The sequence below is a fragment of the Salvelinus alpinus genome, unplaced genomic scaffold, assembly GCF_045679555.1.
Source record: "Salvelinus alpinus unplaced genomic scaffold, SLU_Salpinus.1 scaffold_56, whole genome shotgun sequence".
NCBI lineage: Eukaryota > Metazoa > Chordata > Actinopteri > Salmoniformes > Salmonidae > Salvelinus > Salvelinus alpinus.
This window is the reverse complement of record NW_027255997.1, coordinates 126095-138994: the sequence shown is the minus strand read 5'-3', so window position 1 is coordinate 138994 and position 12900 is coordinate 126095. Positions and strand designations below refer to the sequence as shown.

The 12900-nt window shown below is 36.8% G+C and overlaps 1 protein-coding gene across 1 annotated transcript; it reads right to left on the bottom strand.

Annotated features, from left to right (window-relative positions):
- Nucleotides 1-4915: 4915 nt before the first annotated feature.
- On the bottom strand, nt 4916-7390 carry LOC139567149 (uncharacterized). Its single transcript, XM_071388627.1, has 3 exons — nt 7382-7390; nt 6724-7048; nt 4916-6175 (listed from the first exon to the last, which is right to left on the bottom strand). The coding sequence occupies exons 1-3, from the start codon at nt 7388-7390 to the stop codon at nt 5265-5267; spliced, it is 1245 nt and encodes a 414-aa protein (XP_071244728.1). The 3' UTR covers nt 4916-5264.
- Nucleotides 7391-12900: the final 5510 nt, after the last annotated feature.

Genomic DNA, 12900 nt, shown 5'->3' with positions numbered 1-12900 from the left:
CAAACTAATATGACCTACAAACTAATATGACCAACAAACTAATATGACCTACGAACTAATATGACCTACAAACTAATACGACCTACAAACTAATATGACCTACAAACTAATACGACCAACAAACTAATATGACCTACAAACTAATATGACCTACAAACTAATATACCAACAAACTAATACGACCAACAAACTAATACGACCAACAAACTAATATGAACTACAAACTAATATGACCAACAAACTAATATGACCAACAAACTAATATGACCTACAAACTAATATGACCAACAAACTAATGTGAACTAATATGACCAACAAACTAATTCGACCAACAAAACTAATACGACCAACAAACTAATATGACCTAAAAACTAATATGACCAACAAACTAATATGACCTACAAACTAATATGATCTACAAACTAATATGACCAACAAACTAATACTTCCTACAAACTAATATGACCTACAAACTAATATGACCTACAAACTAATATGACCTACAAACTAATATGACCAACAAACTAATATGACCTACGAACTAATATGACCTACAAACTAATACGACCTACAAACTAATACGACCAACAAACTAATACGACCTACAAACTAATACGACCTACAAACTAATACGACCAACAAACTAATACGACCAACAAACTAATATGACCAACAAACTAATATACCAACAAACTAATATGACCTACAAACTAATATGACCTACAAACTAATATGACCTACAAACTAATATGACCAACAAACTAATATGAACTACAAACTAATATGAACTACAAACTAATATGACCTACAAACTAATATACCAACAAACTAATACGACCAACAAACTAATACGACCTACAAACTAATACGACCTACAAACTAATACGACCTACAAACTAATACGACCTACAAACTAATACGACCAAAAAACTAATATGACCTACAAACTAATATGACCTACAAACTAATATGAACTACAAACTAATGTGACCTACAAACTAATATGAACTACAAACTAATATGACCTACAAACTAATATGACCAACAAACTAATATGAACTACAAACTAATGTGACCTACAAACTAATACAAACAAATATACCAACAAACTAATATGACCTACAAACTAATACAAACAAATATACCAACAAACTAATACGACCTACAAACTAATACAAACTAATATACCAACAAACTAATACAAACTAATATGAACTACAAACTAATATGAACTACAAACTAATATGACCAACAAACTAATATGACCTACAAACTAATGTGACCTACAAACTAATATGACCAACAAACTAATATGAACTACAAACTAATGTGACCTACAAACTAGTATGACCTACAAACTAATATGACCAACAAACTAATATGACCTACAAACTAATATGACCTACAAACTAATATGACCTACAAAAAAATATACCAACAAACTAATATGACCTACAAACTAATATGACCAACAAACTAATACAAACTAATATGACCTACAAACTAATATGACCAACAAACTAATATGACCTACAAACTAATATGACCAACAAACTAATATGACCAACAAACTAATATGACCTACAAACTAATATGACCAACAAACTAATATGACCTACAAACTAATATGACCTACAAACTAATATGACCAACAAACTAATATGACCTACAAACTAATACAAACTAATATGAACTACAAACTAATATGACCAACAAACTAATATGACCTACAAACTAATATGACCTACAAACTAATATGACCAACAAACTAATATGAACTACAAACTAATGTGACCTACAAACTAATATGACCTACAAACTAATACAAACTAATATGACCTACAAACTAATATGACCAACAAACTAATATGAACTACAAACTAATATGACCTACAAACTAATATGACCAACAAACTAATATGACCAACAAACTAATATGAACTACAAACTAATGTGACCTACAAACTAATATGACCTACAAACTAATATGACCAACAAACTAATATGACCTACAAACTAATATGACCAACAAACTAATATGAACTACAAACTAATGTGACCTACAAACTAATATGACCTACAAACTAATACAAACTAATGTGACCTACAAACTAATATGACCAACAAACTAATACAAACTAATATGACCTAGAAACTAATGTGACCAACAAACTAATATGAACTACAAACTAATGTGACCTACAAACTAATATGACCTACAAACTAATATGACCTACAAAAAAATATACCAACAAACTAATATGAACTACAAACTAATGTGACCTACAAACTAATACAAACAAATATACCAACAAACTAATACGACCTACAAACTAATACAAACTAATATACCAACAAACTAATATGACCAACAAACTAATATGAACTACAAACTAATGTGACCTACAAACTAATATGACCAACAAACTAATACGACCAACAAACTATTATACCAACAAACTAGTGTTTTAGCTGTGCAAGTACTACAGTCAATATGTTGATAGAACTTCAGCAGCCTAGTCCCATATTTGCTTTGTTAAAATCCCCAGCTACAATAAATGCAGCCTCTGGATATGTGGTTTCCAGTTTGCATAAAGTCCAGGAAAGTTATTTGATGGCCTCTGGAATCAGTTGAATTGCTTTGGTGAGAGCGAACCAAGGATCTGCTTCCGTGTCGTATTCCTGTTCGTAATGCTGGTAGTTCTGGTGAGTTACCGCCGCTCTGATATCTAATAGTTTTTCCCGGCTGTATGTAATGACACAAAACATTTCCTGAGCTAATAATGTAAAATAGAATACATCAACAACAAAAAAATACTGCAAAGTTTCCTAAGAGCTAGTCGCGAGGCCACCATCTCCGTCGGCGCCATCTCTACTGATTGTGCCTCCATACTTCTGTAAGTTTGTATGACGTTCAGACGAGGCCCTTGACACTTGTGGGGGTCATAGAGCAAAACTAGAATACCCTCTTTCCACAGTGGGGACACATTAGTTTGTAAACCAGACGGTTTGGACGCCACAAACAGAAGTTGGCACAAATCCTCTGAAACTGGTAGGGGTTGTAAAGACAAACAGAGACCACCATCGTATTTGTCAGAGTCTCCTCTTTCCACAGAGTTGTCATAAGTTTGTAGGCCGTTCGGACGCTACAGAAGTTTTCGTCAGAAGACCGATTTCTGGGATATTTCCTGGTCTGACAAACACTGCTTTAGCTCTGCTACCTTTCATTGCAGATGAAAACCGTCAGATACTCTGCCCTCTGTGGAATATAGCCTAGCCAGGCGGCAGGGAAACTCGAGGAACTCCGTTCAAGAGAGAATACTGTTACGGGGCTCCCGTGTGGCGCAGTGGTCTAAGGCACTGCATCGCAGTGCTAGCTGTGCCACTGGAGATTCTGGTTAAATACATGTGTTATTAGGGAGAACTTGAAACAGTGTTGATACGGCATGTTAATTGCTGTGCAGGTTATGGAGTTTGTTTATTGTCACTGATCTAACTGCTGTGCCGCCCCCTGCAAGTTATGGAGTTCGTCATGAAGTGTGACATTGACATCCGTAAGGACCTGTACACCAACAATGTCCTATCTGGTGGTACCACCATGTCCCCTGGTATCGGTAACCACATACGGAGGACCTGTACGCCAACAATGTCCTGTCTGGTGGTACCACCATGTTCCCTGGTATCGGTGACCACAGGCAGAAAGAGATCGCAGCACCATGAAGATCAAGGTAAATGGCTGAGAACAGGCCTACAACACACACGTTACTGTCATCATAATACTTTAAATCACCTGTAGGATTATAGCCACTGTGTGGTCACCGATACCAGGAAACATGGTGTTTTAGCTCATAGATTCATTCATTCATTGGCAAGGACATTCTGGAATTGGAGCCTTGACCACTGGCGATTTTTCTCTTGGATCCTTGGAGCGCTTTCTTATAACAAAAATACAACATTCACAACAGCTGCATGAAAAAAGCCAACTGTAAAGGGACGTTGACCAAAACGTATTTCCAGACATATGTAACCCCATACGTTAAAGTTAAAGGGTTTACCTCTCATCTCCAGCAGTGAGTCTTAAGGCCAAATCAAACCAAACGTGAATGAGCGTGTACAAACTGGAATTACAATGCACGGTAGTGAATGACAGACAACAGACTGGCCGCGAGCGTCACAGCAGTCAACAGCTTTAAATTAGAAAGCAATTCTATATTTCTGGAGTCTACGCAAAGCAATGCTGGTAAAAGGAGCGGATAAATTGCCGGAAAATAGACTGTTTGTGCTTTGTTAGGTTTGGAATTGTGACATGTATAGTTAAAAAGTGTCTATTTAGAGTTGCTAAGTTGAACTGTCAGTGACAATAATACATATTTGAAAACAATGACATTATTTCTATCTTTGTTGATTTCGGGCTCAGGCATAAAGCCTAGACAGGCGGCTGGGAAACTCAAGGATCTCCGATCAAGAGAGAATACTGTTACGGGGCTCCCGAGTGGTGCCGTGGTCTAAGGCACTGCATCGCAGTGATAGCTGTAACTACTTGATGATCAAGTCAAAGGAAACATATCCTACAATCTGCAAGGCACCCAGACGTTGTCAAATGTGAGTTATCAGTGAAACAAAGCTTTAGGAATGTTATTTATCAGATTCTTACATTATCCACCTTAATGTGCATCTGTGAGCTTTGTCCTCTCCCATTCCTGGTCATTATAATAGACATGGTAATGTACAGTAGGTGTTATCAGATTCTTACATTATCCACCTTAATGTGCATCTGTGAGCTTTGTACTCTCCCATTCCTGGTCATTATAATATAAATGATAATGTACAGTAGGTGTTATCAGGCCTTTGTGATAAGGTCAAGCATTCAATTAATTAAAAGGTACAATGTTCTCATTTGATATGCTTTCTTTATTGATTAACATAATGATCAGTGTTACACAGGAATCATTTTAATTGTATTACTTTGCTCAGGTTTTTCAAATTAATATCTGACTAACACAATGCTACATAAAACCTTACAACCCCTTGGTATATTCAGAAGAATTAAACCTGCTGCTAAAATATAATTTCTATAATTCTATTGTTAATTGATTGAAAACAACATTAAAGAAAACTTTCTAAATGATCTCTGACAGTGACTTTATGACATAAAAGCTAACATTGTGTCAGAAAAATATTTAAAAATTAAACAGATAAATTGCCATGCAAAAGCTAATATCTGGCACAATTTTGGGCTGATTCTGCCTCTCCAACTCAGGGTTTTATTTGCCATACCAGAGGTAGAGGGGCATACCATTGTTGCCAGTATTCAGATTTTTATCGATGAGGATCAAGCCGGCCTCCTTATAAGGACAAACATCCTTGTTGTTGGATGTAACGGTCAAGGCCTTGATCGGGAGAGATCCAACTTTCTTGAACCAGACCATCACTGGCTGACCGCTTGTTCCATCATTGAGGTTAACATTCACCACGGTGAAACCAGCGTTCTGTAGGATGGAATCCTGTGCATGGTTGATGGATGCATCCATCCCGGTGATCCCGCCGCCCATTTCAGTGGATTGACGGTACCAGAGGAAGATGGGGTTTCCTCCAGAACCTCTGTTGAGATCTTCATCCATCCGGATGTAGCCCTCTTTGAAAAGGTTCATGTGTTGTTGAACTGAGGTGGTGGCAGCAACGTCACAGATGTAGGTCTCACTCTTTCTCTTCAACCAGAGGGTGATGAAATCTCCTGGGTTACCGCGGTTCAGATTGCAAGGTAGCCTTTCCCAGCCGAGCTTGAATTGAGCGGCCTCTTTGTTCTCATCAGTGGTGAGGAAGAGATCTTCAATGGGATTGTCGTACTTAGGGCTTGCACCACTATGGTACCACAGCTGGATGACGTCTCCGTGTGTTCCAGAGTTGAGGTTTGCTGGGAGCTCAGTGAACCCTGCTTTTTTCAGGTCCTCTTTCATTTTATCAGTGAATGAAAACTGGACTCTGGTGATGGGTTCACCACTGCCATTTCTGAACCAGATGTAAACTTTAGTGGTGGATGAATTGCCTTGGTTGAGGTTGACATTTGTCTTTTGATAGCCTTGGCCATGAAGCTCTTTCTCCTTTTCAGGGCTAGTGGAGATTGCAATTTCTGTGATGTATTTAGAAGCCATTTTGTGTCGTTGGAGACAAGTGTCTGTAAAGTGAGAATACAGAGTGACATTGGTCAACACATCATATGAAGCATGAAATGACACACTAAATACACCAAAGACCAGGACATCTGATAAGTATAACATATGAAGGAATCAGCGACCAGCTTTACTAAGTATTTTCTACAGGTGTCCTAAAGGGGAAACAGGGCTTGATAAAATTATGACTTCAAGGATGCACAAAAACACCCTAAACAGATACTAAAACAGACATTTGGTCTCGTCTGAGTCAAATGATTCATTATAAACATATATAAATGAATTGGTTAACTGAAAAAACAACACTAAAAGACATTATCACACATCAGGAGTGGTAACACTGCCCCCTAGAGGACTTCATTAGTCATGAATTTGTTTTCGTCTTACATCAATTCTGATCCACATTGAAGACTCTGATTCTTTGATCATCTGAATCAGGTGTTATGGTGTTAGTGGAACAAGTGAAACCCATGTATCCCACCACCACCCTTTATAGTAACACAGACATACTCATATACACATCAGAACCCTTCATTGGAAGTCATTTCTTTACCTGCGATGTTGAGTTCTTCCTCTGTTCTGGAGTGTCTTCTCTGGGTGAATGTGTCTTCTCTGGGAGAATGTGTCTTCTCTGGGAGAAAGTGTCTTCTCTGGTAGAATGTGTCTTCTCTGGGAGAATGTGTCTTCTCTGGGAGAATGTGTCTTCTCTGGGAGAATGTGTCTTCTCTGGGAGAATGTGTCTTCTCTGGGAGAATGTGTCTTCTCTGGGAGAAAGTGTCTTCTCTGGTAGAATGTGTCTTCTCTGGGAGAAAATGTCTTCTCTGGGAGAAAGTGTCTTCTCTGGCAGAAAGTGTCTTCTCTGGGTGAAAGTGTCTTCTCTGGGAGAAAGTGTCACATCGAAGAGCTGAGTGTCTCTTTTATACATTTTCTCCAGTTAAGTTGGCAAAAAATTCACCTATCAGAGTTCTACAGAATACATATTCCTAGGAACTGTATCTCTCCTCCATTCAGAGTACTACACAATACATATTCCTAGGAACTGTATCTCTCCTCCATTCAGAGTTCTAAACAATACTTATTCCTAGGAACTGTATCTCTCCTCCATTCACCTATCAGAGTTCTACAGAACAGATATTCCTAGGAACCTTCTATTTCCTCCTCCTCAGATTACACCCCTCCTCTAGTCATATCTCAACCTGTCTATCCATTACCCAGTTCATGTCTCCTTTTGACCCTGACCTTAAAGTTGGAATCCATAGAGGTGAAACTGCCACGTCAGTTTGCGATATTAAAACACAGACGTTAATTCAAACAACAAAGAACAAAAATTATTATCGGACATCGTTCCACATGATTACCTGAACAATAGAACAGCAGAGTATGTACTATGATTTAGTATTTGTTATTTATATATACATATTGTTTTAGAGGGTAGATCATATTTAATATTGCAGATAGATAGTGGCTTCTATCAGTGTAATTGTCTGCATCATTTCCAATCCCTCATATATATATTTTTATTATATTTTCTTTATGTATTATTTTGCCCCTGACGGAATCTAAAACAAAAATCTAGAAAATCACATTGTATGATTTTTAAGTAATTAATTTGCATTTTATTGCATGACATAAGTATTTGATACATCAGAAAAGCAGAACTTAAAATTTGGTACAGAAACCTTTGTTTGCAATTACAGAGATCATACGTTTCCTGTAGTTCTTGACCAGGTTTGCACACACTGCAGCAGGGATTTACCAAAATAAGTGATCTAATGACTCTACCTCCTCACAGCAAAATCTGCAGAGCTGGGATGGTTGTATCCCCCATATATATAACATTCTATTGGTTGAGAGAATGTTGTATAATAATTACAAATGAAACACTCTAAGTTTTGAATCAGGGGTCATTTTATGTATCAGTTCATAAATCATGTTCCAAGGAATTGATACAATGGAAATCTCTTCCCAACAATTTTGCAACCTGGTATATTTTCTTTATCACCATTTTCTTTAAACAATTTTGTTTCTTAATCCTTAGCCTAAAAGGTTTGGGGCCCTGCGGAAATCTAATTAACATAATAAAATAATACAATCTGTCTGTTTAGAGATATTGGGTTGGATGTGTCTCAATCCACCACATCAGCCGATGTCGCAATTCCGCATCTTTAGTGAAAAGTGTCAGAGCTGGAGTGTTGTTTGTCAGACCATGAGACATCCTGAAAATCTGTCTTCTCATGAAAATGTCTGTCGCGTCCGAACGGTTCGGTCTACAAACTAATACGACCTACAAACTAATACCACCTACAAACTAATACGATCAACAAACTAATTCGGTCTACAAACTAATACGACCTACAAACTAATACGACCTACAAACTAATTCGACCTACAAACTAATACGACCTACAAACTAATACGATCAACAAACTAATTCGACCTACAAACTAATACGACCTACAAACTAATACGACCTACAAACTAATACGATCAACAAACTAATTCGACCTACAAACTAATACGACCTACAAACTAATATGACCTACAAACTAATACGACCAACAAACTAATACGATCAACAAACTAATACGATCAACAAACTAATACGACCAACAAACTAATATGACCTACAAACTAATACGATCAACAAACTAATACGACCAACAAACTAATACGACCAACAAACTAATATGACCTACAAACTAATACGACCAACAAACTAATATGACCTACAAACTAATACGACCAACAAACTAATACGATCAACAAACTAATACGATCAACAAACTAATACGACCAACAAACTAATATGACCTACAAACTAATACGATCAACAAACTAATACGATCAACAAACTAATACGATCAACAAACTAATACGACCAACAAACTAATACGACCTACAAACTAATACGACCTACAAACTAATACGACCTACAAACTAATTCGACCTACAAACTAATATGACCTACAAACTAATACGACCTACAAACTAATACGACCTACAAACTAATATACCAACAAACTAATATGACCTACAAACTAATATGAACTACAAACTAATATGAACTACAAACTAATATGACCAACAAACTAATATGACCAACAAACTAATATGACCTACAAACTAATATGACCAACAAACTAATGTGAACTAATATGACCAACAAACTAATTCGACCAACAAACTAATACGACCAACAAACTAATATGACCTAAAAACTAATATGACCAACAAACTAATATGACCTACAAACTAATATGACCAACAAACTAATGTGAACTAATATGAACAACAAACTAATTCGACCAACAAACTAATACGACCTAAAAACTAATATGACCTAAAAACTAATATACCAACAAACTAATATGACCTAAAAACTAATATGACCAACAAACTAATATGACCTACAAACTAATATGATCTACAAACTAATATGACCAACAAACTAATATTTCCTACAAACTAATATGACCTACAAACTAATATGACCTACAAACTAATATGACCAACAAACTAATATGACCTACGAACTAATATGACCTACAAACTAATACGACCTACAAACTAATATGACCTACAAACTAATATGACCTACAAACTAATATGACCAACAAACTAATATGACCTACAAACTAATATGACCTACAAACTAATATGACCAACAAACTAATATGACCTACAAACTAATATGACCTACAAACTAATATGACCAACAAACTAATATGACCTACAAACTAATATGACCTACGAACTAATATGACCTACAAACTAATATGACCTACAAACTAATATGACCAACAAACTAATATGACCTACAAACTAATATGACCAACAAACTAATATGACCTACAAACTAATATGACCTACAAACTAATATGACCAACAAACTAATATGACCTACAAACTAATATGACCTACAAACTAATATGACCAACAAACTAATATGACCTACGAACTAATATGACCTACAAACTAATACGACCTACAAACTAATATGACCTACAAACTAATACGACCAACAAACTAATATGACCTACAAACTAATATGACCTACAAACTAATATACCAACAAACTAATACGACCAACAAACTAATACGACCAACAAACTAATATGACCTACAAACTAATATACCAACAAACTAATACGACCAACAAACTAATACGACCTACAAACTAATACGACCTACAAACTAATACGACCAACAAACTAATACGACCAACAAACTAATATGACCAACAAACTAATATACCAACAAACTAATATGACCTACAAACTAATATGACCTAAAAAACTAATATGACCAACAAACTAATATGAACTACAAACTAATATGACCTACAAACTAATATACCAACAAACTAATACGACCAACAAACTAATACGACCTACAAACTAATACGACCTACAAACTAATACGACCAAAAAACTAATATGAACTACAAACTAATATGACCTACAAACTAATATGACCAACAAACTAATATGACCAACAAACTAATATGAACTACAAACTAATGTGACCTACAAACTAATATGACCTACAAACTAATATGACCAACAAACTAATATGACCTACAAACTAATATGACCAACAAACTAATATGAACTACAAACTAATGTGACCTACAAACTAATATGACCTACAAACTAATACAAACTAATGTGACCTACAAACTAATATGACCAACAAACTAATACAAACTAATATGACCTAGAAACTAATGTGACCAACAAACTAATATGAACTACAAACTAATGTGACCTACAAACTAATATGACCTACAAACTAATATGACCTACAAAAAAATATACCAACAAACTAATATGACCTACAAACTAATATGAACTACAAACTAATGTGACCTACAAACTAATACAAACAAATATACCAACAAACTAATATGACCTACAAACTAATACAAACAAATATTCCAACAAACTAATACGACCTACAAACTAATACAAACTAATATACCAACAAACTAATATGACCAACAAACTAATATGAACTACAAACTAATGTGACCTACAAACTAATATGACCAACAAACTAATACGACCAACAAACTATTATACCAACAAACTAGTGTTTTAGCTGTGCAAGTACTACAGTCAATATGTTGATAGAACTTCAGCAGCCTAGTCCCATATTTGCTTTGTTAAAATCCCCAGCTACAATAAATGCAGCCTCTGGATATGTGGTTTCCAGTTTGCATAAAGTCCAGGAAAGTTATTTGATGGCCTCTGGAATCAGTTGAATTGCTTTGGTGAGAGCGAACCAAGGATCTGCTTCCGTGTCGTATTCCTGGTCGTAATGCTGGTAGTTCTGGTGAGTTACCGCCGCTCTGATATCCAATAGTTTTTCCCGGCTGTATGTAATGACACAAAACATTTCCTGAGCTAATAATGTAAAATAGAATACATCAACAACAAAAAAATACTGCAAAGTTTCCTAAGAGCTAGTCGCGAGGCCACCATCTCCGTCGGCGCCATCTCTACTGATTGTGCCTCCATACTTCTGTAAGTTTGTATGACGTTCAGACGAGGCCCTTGACACTTGTGGGGGTCATAGAGCGAAACTAGAATACCCTCTTTCCACAGTGGGGACACATTAGTTTGTAAACCAGACGGTTTGGACGCCACAAACAGAAGTTGGCACAAATCCTCTGAAACTGGTAGGGGTTGTAAAGACAAACAGAGACCACCATCGTATTTGTCAGAGTCTCCTCTTTCCACAGAGTTGTCATAAGTTTGTAGGCCGTTCGGACGCTACAGAAGTTTTCGTCAGAAGACCGATTTCTGGGATATTTCCTGGTCTGACAAACACTGCTTTAGCTCTGCTACCTTTCATTGCAGATGAAAACCGTCAGATACTCTGCCCTCTGTGGAATATAGCCTAGCCAGGCGGCAGGGAAACTCGAGGAACTCCGTTCAAGAGAGAATACTGTTACGGGGCTCCCGTGTGGCGCAGTGGTCTAAGGCACTGCATCGCAGTGCTAGCTGTGCCACTGGAGATTCTGGTTAAATACATGTGTTATTAGGGAGAACTTGAAACAGTGTTGATACGGCATGTTAATTGCTGTGCAGGTTATGGAGTTTGTTTATTGTCACTGATCTAACTGCTGTGCCGCCCCCTGCAAGTTATGGAGTTCGTCATGAAGTGTGACATTGACATCCGTAAGGACCTGTACACCAACAATGTCCTATCTGGTGGTACCACCATGTCCCCTGGTATCGGTAACCACATACGGAGGACCTGTACGCCAACAATGTCCTGTCTGGTGGTACCACCATGTTCCCTGGTATCGGTGACCACAGGCAGAAAGAGATCGCAGCACCATGAAGATCAAGGTAAATGGCTGAGAACAGGCCTACAACACACACGTTACTGTCATCATAATACTTTAAATCACCTGTAGGATTATAGCCACTGTGTGGTCACCGATACCAGGAAACATGGTGTTTTAGCTCATAGATTCATTCATTCATTGGCAAGGACATTCTGGAATTGGAGCCTTGACCACTGGCGATTTTTCTTGGATCCTTGGAGCGCTTTCTTATAACAAAAATACAACATTCACAACAGCTGCATGAAAAAAGCCAACTGTAAAGGGACGTTGACCAAAACGTATTTCCAGACATATGTAACCCCATACGTTAAAGTTAAAGGGTTTACCTCTCATCTCCAGCAGTGAGTCTTCAGGCCAAATCAAACCAAACGTGAA

Bases quoted from the DNA above. Each gene is read 5' to 3' on its own strand.
- LOC139567149 (XM_071388627.1), bottom strand. The intron at 6,176-6,723 runs GTAAAGAAATGA...CTCACTTTACAG, and splicing joins GGAAGAACTCAACATCGCAG to ACACTTGTCTCCAACGACAC.